We start from the raw sequence: 12,592 nt of genomic DNA on the forward strand, positions 1-12,592 counted from the left end.
AGCTAATATAAACAGCCAATATACTGCCAATAAAAAAAATAAATCCAGACAAAAAGTGTTATCTTGTGTATTTTTGGAGTGTTCACGTGTAGTATATACCAAAACAATTATTCACCTCAGGCTCCGTGAATAGCCCCCTCGACCTTCAATCTCGGGGGCTATTCCCCATTATACACATAGCCTATCCACAATATTTTGTGGGTAGGCTATGTGTGACTGAAGGCTACTGCTGCCTGTCTTGGCCAGGTCACTTGAAGAGATGTTAAATCTCAATGATGTATTCTTCTGGTAAAAAACAAACACAAACTCTCAAAAAGAAGAAGAAGAACGCGCACAATGTAGAAGGTCCAAGAAGGATGGCAAACTTTTGCGCGACATATTCTTCAATAAACAAAGCTTTCGGCGTTGTCCAGAAGTACCTTGCGGGTAATGTGTTTGTTTGTTATTATCCCCCTGTCACATGGAAGTGTGATTCTGTCGACCAATCAACAGACGGCGTATATACCTCGAACTGGCCAGCACCCTTTCAGGAGTCAAAGTACCCCAACGGATGAGTACGGCGAGACGAGTACGGCTCAATACAGCTCAGTCCGGGTCACGCCCCACTTTTGGCAGTGGAAACGTGATCCGTGTTGCACCTTTGCGAACTGAACCGACCCTCCGCTGGAAACGTGCCATAAGTCATATCCCACCCCTTGCAAGCCCACCCCCTTAAATCCCCCGTTGATTCTACTGTTGTCTAAACAACATCAATGTCAGCATATCAACTATCAAGTGTGAATCACCCTCAGGGTTGAATCTCCTTGTATACAAATGCGGCAAAAATGCGGAGGACATGTGTGAAAACGTCTTATAATTAGAATATTATTATGCATGCTTCATAACGTAATAGGGGAACCAAAATGTTATATGTTGTAACATTATAGGCAAAATGTTATTATATTATGCGCTGGGGTTTCCACATTATAGCTATGGGTTTAACTACAACTAGAGGTTGGGCGCGGGAACTCTAGTATGGATAAAGAGGCAGAAATAAATTGTCCCATGTGACCTTTACATATTTTGTGATGGTCCTCACTGTATCCCTTCACTGTGACGGTCCTCACTGTATCCCTTCACTGTGACGGTCCTCACTGTATCCCTTCACTGTGACGGTCCTCACTGTATCCCTTCACTGTGACGGTCCTCACTGTATCCCTTCATTGTGACGGTCCTCACTGTATCCCTTCACTGTGATGGTCCTCCCTGTATTCCTCTCCCTCCCATGGATTGTTCTGATCGTAGAGACTAGTGATGGGTCGTTCGCGACCAAATCAGTTTGAATGAACGAATCTTTAACCAGACCGAACCTGTTGTTCGTCTCGTTCATTCTCAGACTCGACTCCTCCCTGACCAACTAGTCGATGACTCGCTGTCTCACTGTTCGTTCACTGACTGTGAGTGGTGAAGAGGGAAGAGGCTTAGTAAGCGAGTGTACGATAATACGATTCAATATCAGTTAAATGGTAAATGCATGCCGTCTTTGTACTTTCTGTGTCATGCCAGATTAATCAAATATTTGAATGTCTCGTCAATCTGTCTCTTTCTTTCATGGTTCGTTCTCCACCTGGGACCCCCACCATCATTGCTAAATCAAGTCCATTATCTTGCTGATATGTTAAACATCCACTAATCAACTACACCCCCCCATCCCACTGTGTCTGGTTAAAGTTGTAATTTTGTGTTGATTGATGACCGACTTCCAAGATCGTTTGAGAATGAGAACGAGGGAGGGGCTGAGTCTGACTGACTCAGCTGAGAACCGTGCATTCCATGATTTGATTCACCGCTACCGGAAACTCGACTGAATGAACGATTCTTCTTTGCGAACTGACCGACGCGAACTGAATCAAGGAAAAGAATCATTACATTCATCACTAGTAGAGATCTCTGGACATGGTTCATCCTCAACAGAATTTATGCGCTAATCTGTTCCTCATGGCACCTTTCACCACTGTGATGCAGAGGCCTGCCCTCATCATTATTAAGACTCTCTCTCTCGCTGGTCTTTTGCTGTACACACAACCACAGACTTAAGCCTGTGTTGTGAGTTCCCAGATCCGCTAAGCCTGTGCCATGCTTATTAGAGGTTGACCATCACCAAATCTCCTTTGTTCTGTGTGTGTGTGTGTGTGTGTGTGTGTGTGTGTGTGTGTGTGTGTGTGTGTGTGTGTGTGTGTGTGTGTGTGTGTATGTGTATGTTGTGTTTCTGGAACCTAGCCCTGTTAAAATCTTTCCTCATTGACTTGTGAGGCACTCTGTATGCGTCGTTGTGTATGTGTGTGCACCCGTTCCACTGGCTTTCTTAAGTTATTTGTATCTATTGACTTGTTTACCTGTGTGTGTCTGTTTTTGTGGAAGTTGTCTCCTCTGTGTGTGAGTGATGTGTCTGCATGCGTCCGGGGGCCTGCGGTGCGTGCGTCAGGGGGCCAGGGTATGAGGCGAATTCAGTGCAGTCTTACAGGGGAAGATCCATTACGTGAGCGAGGCAGCTGGCCTTAATTACAGCTAACTATAGACTACAGAGGAAGCAGAGGAGAGCCGGAGAAAGAGACAGAGATTGAAAGAGGCATAGAGAGATGGAGGGATGCAATTTAAACCAATCAAACTATTTGGGGCTCTGGGATTATCTCCACATTATATAGATGAGGACTGCTGCTGGCGTCTGTACAGACACACTGCACTGAGGCTCGGTTTTGTCCCACACAAAAGTCAGAAAATGTTTACGTGAGTTTTCTTTGGGGGGGTTGACAAATTGCATCAGCTTTCAAACATAAACATAGTTGAAATGTATCAATCACATGGTACTATATAGAACATAAAAAATAATCAGGGACCGGACAAAAGGAAAGCAAAAAAAAAATGTTAGCAAAACTATTTGCTAACATAGTGAAGGGGCTAGTGAAAGGGCTGTCAGTTGGATGTTGGGGTGGAGGAGTGTGGATAAGCAGCTGGTAAGTTGTTGGGCTACGGTAGTATTAACGTTTCTGGACTCCACAGATAGAGCCAACACTCTCGTTGAACGAGGCAGTGTTTTGAGAAACAACAATACTGCAATAATAGAAACAATACATTTTTCTCTGCTTAATAATCCAGCTATAGAAATGATGTCATCTGGTCTTAAATGGCCTGATCTGAAACTCACATTTATATTATATTGTAGGCAGGAATGATTTGTTGAATTTGTCCATGGGGTTTTGATTCCAAGATTGATGCAACTGGGATGGTCAGGCACAGCAGCTGTCCGGCCAGCGGTCAAGCTTCATGTCGGCCGGTCCAGAGCCAGCCGAGCACACTCAAGAGTCTCATACCAATCACACAATGGTACAGTTGGATGGGATGCTTTTAAAAGTCCACCTACTGAGATAAAGCAGAAAATAGATAATAGGAAAGGAGAAGCTACTACTGGGCCTTCGAAAAAACTGACTATTGAAAAGGACCCAGCAGGGTCAACCTCAGGATCCTCTGACTTGTCTCCTACAGACAGAGGGGCGTTGTCTACGGACAGAGGGGCGTGGTCTCCTACAGACAGAGGGGCGTGGTCTCCAACAGACAGAGGGGCGTGGTCTCCTACAGACAGAGGGGCGTGGTCTCCTACAGACAGAGGCATACAGGCTAAGGAAATGGGTGCAAATGCTGCGAACAAATGAGGAGATGAATGTTCAAACAGTTAATAATATAATCGGTTGAGTGGATATACATAATTGATATGTTTCATTAAATCTCAGAAAGAAAAAATGCACAGTAGCTAGAATACTGAGGTGGAAGAAAGTGGGGTGGTCAGGCTGTCTTTAATTGTTCGGTCAACATGCTAGTGTTTTTAAAATATTTACTCACCAATTTTGACTAGGAATAGAAGTGTGTTAGGTGTAATGTGTTCTAGAATAATTATCAAGCACCTTGTAATAAAACATTAGAATGTATGTATGGGACACCTGAAGGTTGCTGAAGGCCAAAATTATTTCTCTACAACAATGGTGAGATATTGGCCAAAATAAATCCAACAATTTTGTATTCACTTCACTTTCACCATTATTAAAGACACCCAAAGATCAGTCAAGGATCAATCAACCTTCTGGCTGTTTTTTATGACAGTATGGAGAAAGGATGCCTTTCTCTTAGCTGCCGGAGAGCTGACCTCACTCTCTAAGTCTACTGTGTACTGACTACAGCACTATCTAGAAAGCGTTGGCCAATCGTCTGAGAGACGTGATGGATCAGGTTTTGCACACAGACTCGCTGATCAATCAAAGACAACAAAGCATTAGTTCAAGAGCATTTGAACATCTTTATTCCATCGTACCTCCAGAGTTGTGTTATTTCCATGGACCAAGATAAAGCATGGAGCACCAATACCTCCGTCAAGTCTTAGGGCCCTATCTTGCATCCGGCGCAATTGAGTTTCTACACTGACCCATTAGTCGTTGCTAGTTTGCAACTGGCGCAGAGCGTTCTTTTTCTTGACACAGTGTACAAGCCCCTAACTTTCAGGATGGTTAAGTATTTGATCATGAGAAAACATTGTTTTACCGCGAGTGAGTGTAAAAAATAATGAATGAATGGGGGTGTGCGTGTGTGTATGTGTAAAATAATTAATGAAAGCGGGCGCGCGTGTGTGTGTCCATCTGTTCAAACACACGGAAACTAAACACGTAGCGCATAATACAGTCCATGGCAATGTATATTAATGGGGGGACACATCCATATTAGGAACACAAGTCGATAATAATAATGCAAACAACACTGGTAAGAAACGATATTTGTTAATGTTTTGCGTATATCATTAAATAGAACCACAGTTACCGCATATCATATGTGTGTTAAGTTTTCTTTGCTGAAATTTATTTGAGGAGTCAGTGTTTCTGAAGTTGTGGAAGAAAACGCTATTCCATGTGTGAATTAGGCCATATTATTTGGCCATAACCTGAGCCATTTGAAGTTTGAAATTCATGTGGTCATGCATCTGTCTCATTGGAGACAGCAAAGGCGCTTTCAAAGTATCAACTCGTCAGATTCAAATGCGCTCATGGCTCTTAAAGGGGATGGGAGATGGCACTCTCATTGGTTTATTCAGACCCCCTAGTGAGCCTTTTAGACACGATTCGGGGCATTATTCCAAATTAATAAAGTTGCACTGGATACCACAAGATGTTTTATATGTATCTGAAGTAGAGGTACGGTTTGGGCACTTTGAATGTAGGAAGGGAGCTTTTAAATTGGAGTGTTTAAGAAATCTTCTATAAGGACCCCCGGATTTACCAAGGAGGCCAGTTGTAGAGATGATTTTGGGTAAGTTGGGAATATGAACTTGGGATTTTGTACTCTTGACTCATCTTTTTCAGTCTTAAATGTTTGCCACCTTTCTATTGTGAGTGTTTTTAAAGTGTGGAATATGATGGATAGAACAAGTTTGCACTGCAATCAATCACTTCACTTGCCTCTAAGGGAGCCTGTCCTAAGAGGAGCACGGCTGGAGACTCCCCAGCAAGTTGGGACTTTAATTAGATGCAGTGTGGTGACAGTGAAAATAGACAAAGGAGAAAACAGGGAGATTGATAGATTTTTTGTTAAGGCAAGCAAAACTAGCGATCTACTATAGTAGGAGGCACAAAGTACAAAGTGGTCAAGGAAAAGAATGTGTTGCAACTTTCAAGGGTTTGGTAAAAGCACAGAGTTTGCTAGAATTTAAGTATTATGAAAAGATGAAGGATCAGGACATTTGAAAAACATTTGGGATGTTGATGGTGTTTTGTTGTCTTTCTTTGATGGCGGTATATATATATTTTTTTTGCACGTTTTATGACAATATATATACTGTATATATTGTAAAGTTTAATTGGCTTTATTAAAAAAGCAACAAATCTCTTGCAATAAATGTTGCAATACGGTTATGTTGAAGATCAATAAATGTCTGTCTGTCTGCCTGTCTGTCTGTCTGTCTTTCTGTGTGTGTCTCTCTCTCTCTCTCTCTCTCTCTCTCTCTGTCTCTCTCTGTCGCTCTCTGTCTCTGAACAGTTCTGGATGTCTGCCTTGGCCACCACCATCCCCGTCCCCTGTGGCGCCTTCATGCCCGTCTTTGTCATCGGTAAGACACTATGAGGGGCTTTGTGTGTGTTAAACTGTCCCAGGGAAGTTATGTAAAAGATGGGGATTCCCAGATGGTTTGCTGTCACCATTGTAATGTTCTTAACCTGACTCTGTGTCCAGGGGCGGCGTTCGGCCGTCTGGTGGGAGAGAGCATGGCGGCCTGGTTCCCTGATGGCATCCACACGGATGGAGTCATCTACCCCATCGTGCCCGGGGGATACGCGGTCGTTGGTAAGGTCCCCTCTCGACCCTCGCCAGGTCCCCCCACGCCATCCATGTCCTATCCAAGGAGAGGTGTTGTAATTAGATGAGTCAGCCAGCTATTCCTGCTAGCTCCGGCCTTGTATAAGACATCCCCTCTGTCTCAGACCTATTAAAGCATCCTCTTCTCCTCAGCACCACAGCCCAGCCAACATGCTGTCTGATGATCTGGTGACGTCCCAGACAGAGGTTCCCATGCACTGTTCTGTCTGACCCTTCTCCTCTCATGAGGAGCCTCTGTTTCCATGGAGAACATGGCGGAGCCACTCCTTGCTAATGGAAGTGCTGTCACAGTCCATGTCTCTTTATGGGAGGCCCTCCCTTGACCCTGCTGCAGGGGTTTCTGCTCACTGCCCGTTCTTTTGGGGGTAGGGTAGCGGCATGGACAGGCAATTAACATTTGGTAGAGAAAGAAAGGCAGTGTAACAGATGGAATTAAGTACAATGAAGAAATACAATTGACCTATCTATTTATTTATTTTTCTCCCCCTCTCTCCCTCCCTCTCTCTGTCTCTCCCTCTCTCTGTGTGTCTTTCTTTCCATGTAAATATCCATCTATCTTGGTTTATCTCTTAATTATCTTTCCTGCTTCCACTTTGTGAACAGTTCTCAGCAGAGACTGATTGGAACGGGAGACAGGGAGCCTGTTCTTTAGACTGCTCAAGAAAGAAGCCTCCTTAGCAGGATGTAGGAGGTTAAACAGGGAGCCTGTTCTTTAGACTGCTCAAGACAGAAGCCTCCTTAGCAGGATGTAGGAGGTTAAACAGGGAGCCTGTTCTTTAGACTGCTCAAGACAGAAGCCTCCTTAGCAGGATGTAGGAGGTTAAACAGGGAGCCTGTTCTTTGGACTGCTCATGAAAGAAGCCTCCTTAGCAGGATGTAGGAGGTTAAACAGGGAGCCTGTTCTTTGGACTGCTCAGGAGAGAAGCCTAATTGGCGGTAGGAGGCTCTGTTACTACTGGGACAGAAGTCTGATATATGTCCCAAGGTTTTGCTCACTTTTGCGTATATATGTATATATACAGTATATATCTTTACATTTATCTATATATATACTGCTCCTACAGTGGGGCAAAAAAGTATTTAGTCAGCCTCCAATTGTGCAAGTTCTCCCACTTAAAAAGATGAGAGAGGCCTGTAATTTTCATCATAGGTATACCTCAGCTATGAGAGACAAAATGAAAAAAAAAAATCTAGAAAATCACATTGTCTGATTTTTAAAGAATTTATTTGCAAATGGTGGAAAATAAGTATTTGGTCAATAACAAAAGGTCATCTCAATACTTTGTTACATGCCCTTTGTTGGCAATGACAGAGGTCAAACATTTTCTGTAAGTCTTTACAAGGTTTTCACACACTGCTGCTGGTATTTTGGCCCATTCCTCCATGCAGATCTCCTCTAGAGCAGTGATGTTTTTGGGCCACACAGACTTTCAACTCCCTCCAAAGATTTTCTATGGGGTTGAGATCTGGAGACTGGCTAGGCCACTCCAGGACCTTGAAATGCTTCTTACGAAGCCACTCCTTCGTTGCCCGGGCGGTGTATTTGGGGTCATTGTCATGCTGAAAGACCCAGCCACGTTTCATCTTCAGTGCCCTTGCTGATGGAAGGAGGTTTTCACTCAAAATCTCACGATACATGGCCCCATTCATTCTTTCCGTCATACGGATCAGACGTCCTGGTCCCTTGGCAGAAAAACAGCCCCAAAGCATGATGTTTCCACCCCCATGCTTCACTGTAGGTATGGTGTTCTTTGGATGCAACTCAGCATTCTTTCTCCTCCAAACACGACGAGTTGAGTTTTTACCAAAAAGTTCTATTTTGGTTTCATCTGACCATATGACATTCTCCCAATCCTGTTCTGGATCATCCAAATGCTCTCTAGCAAACTTCAAACGGGCCCGGACATGCACTGGCTTTAGCAGGGGGACACGTCTGGCACTGCAGGATCTGAGTCCCTGGCGGCGTAGTGTGTTAGTGATGGTAGCCTTTGTTACTTTGGTCCCAGCTCTCTGGAGGTCATTCACTAGGTCCCCCCGTGTGGTTCTGGGATTTTTGTTCACCGTTCTTGTGATCATTTTGACCCCACAGGGTGAGATCTTGCGTGGAGCCCCAGATTGAGGGAGATTATCAGTGGTCTTGTATGTATTCCATTTCGTAATAATTGCTCCCACAGTTGATTTCTTCACACCAAGCTGCTTACCTATTGCAGATTCAGACTTCCCAGCCAGGTGCTGGTGTCCTTTGACAGCTCATTGGTCTTGGTCATAGTGGAGTTTGGAGTGTGACTGTTTGAGGTTGTGGACAGGTGTCTTTTATACTGATAAGGAGTTCAAACAGGAGCCATTAATACAGGTAACAAGTGGAGGACAGAGGAGCCTCTTAAAGAAGAAGTTACAGGTCTGTGACAGCCAGAAATCTTGCTGGTTTGTAGGTGACCAAATACTTATTTTCCACCATAATTTGCAAATAAATTCTTAAAAAATCAGACAATGTGATTTTCTGGATTTTTTTTTTCATTTTGTCTCTCATAGCTGAGGTTTACCTATGATGAAAATGACAGGCCTCTCTCGTCTTTTTAAGTGGGAGAACTTGCACAATTGGTGGCTGACTAAATACTTTTTTGCCCCACTGTATGTACCGTGAGCTATAGTGTAACTTCAGAGGTTACTTTACTTTTAAGTTATCCTCACACTCTATAAGTGAGTGTGAGGAACCAGAAGCAGGCCTCTGTACTAAGCCCCTCTCTCCCCAGGTGCGGCCGCTCTGTCGGGGGCTGTCACCCACACGGTGTCCACGGCAGTCATCGTGTTCGAGCTGACGGGCCAGATCTCCCACATCCTGCCCGTGATGATTGCGGTGATCCTGGCCAACGCCGTGGCCCAGTCCCTGCAGCCCTCCCTCTACGACTCCATCATTCGTATCAAGAAGCTGCCATACCTGCCCGAGCTGGGCTGGGGACACCACGAGTAAGTACTGGGACCACCACCAGTATGTACTGGGGACACCACCAGTATGTACCAGGTGACACCAAGACAAGGTACACCACGAGTAAGTACTGGGACCACCACCAGTATGTACTGGGGACACCACCAGTATGTACCAGGTGACACCAAGACAAGGTACACCACGAGTAAGTACTGGGACCACCACCAGTATGTACTGAGGACACCACCAGTATGTACCAGGTGACACCAAGACAAGGTACACCACGAGTAAGTACTGGGACCACCACCAGTTTGTACTGGGGACACAGCCAGTATGTGGCTGGAATAATAGTAGCTAGTAAATGCGTATATTATTAAAATCCTTCTAAAGCGACGCCCCGTGGCTGGGGGGTTGATGGGTAATGTGTATCCTCACACTGGATGCCAGCGTTCAAAGGGCTACAGGAATATTCTAATAATCTTTAAAGATCCTATATCAGGGTTTTTTAGCGTTAATAATTGCATTTGGGGGTACTACTAGAATAGGGTCACATGGCTGTATGTTAGAAATACCCCTTATTATTCTCACACTGTTTCATTTCTGCAAAAACAATTTCATCGTCTTTCAAAAACTTTCTGTTTTGTATCATATTAAGGCCCCCACTTCTGAGTAGCCCAGTCTGCTGTGATGGTCAGCACAACCACTCTGTTGCGATTGGTCGAACCCTTTTCTTTCCTTCGTTCATTCTTTCTTTCTTCTTCTATCTTTCTCATCTTTAAGACGGTGTGTGTGTCTGTTTAATAAGTGTGTGTGTGTGTGTGTGTGTGTGTGTGTGTGTGTGTGTGTGTGTGAGTCTGTGTATGTGTGCTTGTCTGTGTTAGAATGTCAGGAGGAAAAGGAAAGACAAGTAGCAGATGTTACCTGATGTTTCCACTTAGCCGTCACATCTTTCCTCCTTTCTTCATCATGCACCCCCATTGCTCTTCACTGTTTTGGGGTCATGTCAACACAAACACACACAAACATTCACACTCACATTCACAAAGACACTAGTAATGTGCCGAGATGAGCCCCCAAAGCAGGGGAGTAATGACAGTAATAGATCTGCAGTGGTTAGTCAGAATGATGAGTTCAGATGAATGTGCAGCATGACATTTTGGCTGGCCGCTCTGATATTACAGGATAATTACCTCTAATGCAATTACAATGAGTGTTTGTAAAGTTACATAGAGAGGAATGGGAAGTTGCTATTGGACCTAGCATATAGACAAGATCATAAATGGTGTGTGCAGGGCCGCTGCTGGCCGTTTCGGTGCCCTACGCGAGCGGGAAGGGGAGCCTCTTTTTATATATTAGGTAAAAACATATAATTGCCGAAATTGAGTGATAGGTTATGCAATTAAGAAAAAACAACGGTGGGCCTCTTCATAACTAATTTATATATTTTTTTAATTCAATAATGTAATAATTATTTTTATTTTTTTATTTTTTTTACAAACCATAATTTTTGGTTCCCCCCCAGGTACTTGGTGCCCTACGCACTCTGCGTACTTTGCGTATAGGGAGCGGCGGGCCTGGGTGTGTGTGACCCAGTATAACTACAGCTATAACTTCTACCAACAAAATGTTTGTTATCGGGAAGTGAGCGAGTACCCCAAATGCTCGACAAAGAGTGAGGCTGAACACAGAGCGTGAATAAAAGTGTCTTTACTGCTATTCAACAGATGTTATAGCGGGACATGGGGCTTGAAGGCTGGCAGGTTGTGAGACAGGCCAGGGTTGGGCAACTGGAGGGTAATCGTACAGGCAGGGGTTCAGCAATAGAAGGGTTGTCGGACAGGCGAGGGTTGGGCAACAGGAGGGTAGTCATACAGGAGAGGGTTCAGCAACAGGAGGGTAGTCATACAGGAGAGGGTTCAGCAACAGGAGGGTAGTCATACAGGAGAGGGTTCAGCAATAGGAGGGTAGTCGTGCAGGCAGGGGCTCAGCAATAGGAGGGTAGTCGAACAGGCAGGGGTTCAGCAACAGGAGGGTAGTCGTGCAAGCAGGGGCTCAGCAATAGGAGGGTATTCGTACAGGCAGGGGTTCAGCAACAGGAGGTTAGTTGGACAGGCGAGGGTTGGGCAACACTGTTCACAAGAAGGTGATCGTTAGGGCGAGCGACGGAACACAAGGGCTAAGCAATCTAAACACTAGGGAAAAGCTAGAGACGAGGTACTCACTGTATAGTGTGAAACAATGATCTAGCAATGATTGTCTGGTGAACCGGGGATGATATGAGTTGATTGAAGATTGTTAACAGGTGTGTAGAGAGCAGGAGATGAATGAAGAGATTGGCCCACTAGGTAGCAGAAGTGGACGGCGTGACAATGTTAAAGGAGACATATTATGGTGTTTTCCCAACAAGTAAACATAGTATTTGAGTTCCAGAAAACATGTTTTTGAAGCTGTTTGCTGGAAATAGCTTTTAGGAAAAAAAATCTTGTCTACCGCTATTCCCCTGTTTCAGTCCCTTCAGAATGCTCTGTTTCTGGTGTCTGTAGCTTTAATGCAAATTAGCTGCTGCCCATTGAGCAATGAGCTGTCAGACTGAACCACAGCATGGAGGAGAAGCGATTGTTGCCGTTTGCGGACTCCTGGAGCTCTATATCTATATAATATAATATAATAATAATAATGTTATATATGGGTATTTATATAATATTATATCTAATATCACGGCCAAAAGCTATGTGCGCCTCAGATGATATTATGAATCATAAAGACTGCGTCTGACGTCTCTGGCACTTCCACAACAAGTAAAGACTCATAGTGGGAGATATCTCAGCCATGGTTGAGAAGAATTGGGGGTAAGGAACTTTGGCCATGACTCTCTGAAGTCCATGAACCACGACATGGAGGAGAAAGGGCCGCACCGGAGCTTCCGGAACTGCTCGACTGCCGCCGCCGGAGCTGCCGGAGAGCCGCCGAAGCTTCGGCGGCTCTCCGGCAGCTCCAGCGGTGTACTCCGGGAGCTGAACTCCCGCCAAAGCTTTCCGGCTGCTCCGGCAGGTGTCCTCCGGGAGCTGAAATGTCCGGCGGGGGTAGCTCGGCGGCAGTCCGGCAGCTCAGCTCGGAGAGTACAATCCCTTTCTCCTCAATAGAGTTGCGAAGTCACGCCCCTTCCGGTAGAGTCCATGGGACCTATGAGATCGAAAAATATGTATGGGTTTCAATGGAGAGAAAGTAGTTATTTTCTGGTCCCAGTCTTTATATGCCCTGGATTACACATATGTT

The 12,592-nt window shown here is 44.8% G+C and overlaps 1 protein-coding gene across 1 annotated transcript in view; it reads left to right on the plus strand.

Moving 5' to 3' along the window:
* clcn2b (chloride channel, voltage-sensitive 2b) overlaps nucleotides 1–12,592 on the plus strand; it is a 131,201-nt gene that overhangs the window by 80,943 nt on the left and 37,666 nt on the right. Inside the window, exons 13-15 of the mRNA XM_079733752.1 lie at nucleotides 6,055–6,124; nucleotides 6,247–6,357; nucleotides 9,144–9,357. Of these exons, the coding sequence (XP_079589878.1) occupies nucleotides 6,055–6,124; nucleotides 6,247–6,357; nucleotides 9,144–9,357 (395 nt within the window). The remainder of the gene's footprint in view (nucleotides 1–6,054; nucleotides 6,125–6,246; nucleotides 6,358–9,143; nucleotides 9,358–12,592) is intronic.

Source organism: Pollachius pollachius (genome assembly GCF_949987615.1).
Source record: "Pollachius pollachius genome assembly, chromosome: 3".
In the NCBI taxonomy this organism is placed as follows: Eukaryota; Metazoa; Chordata; class Actinopteri; order Gadiformes; family Gadidae; genus Pollachius; species Pollachius pollachius.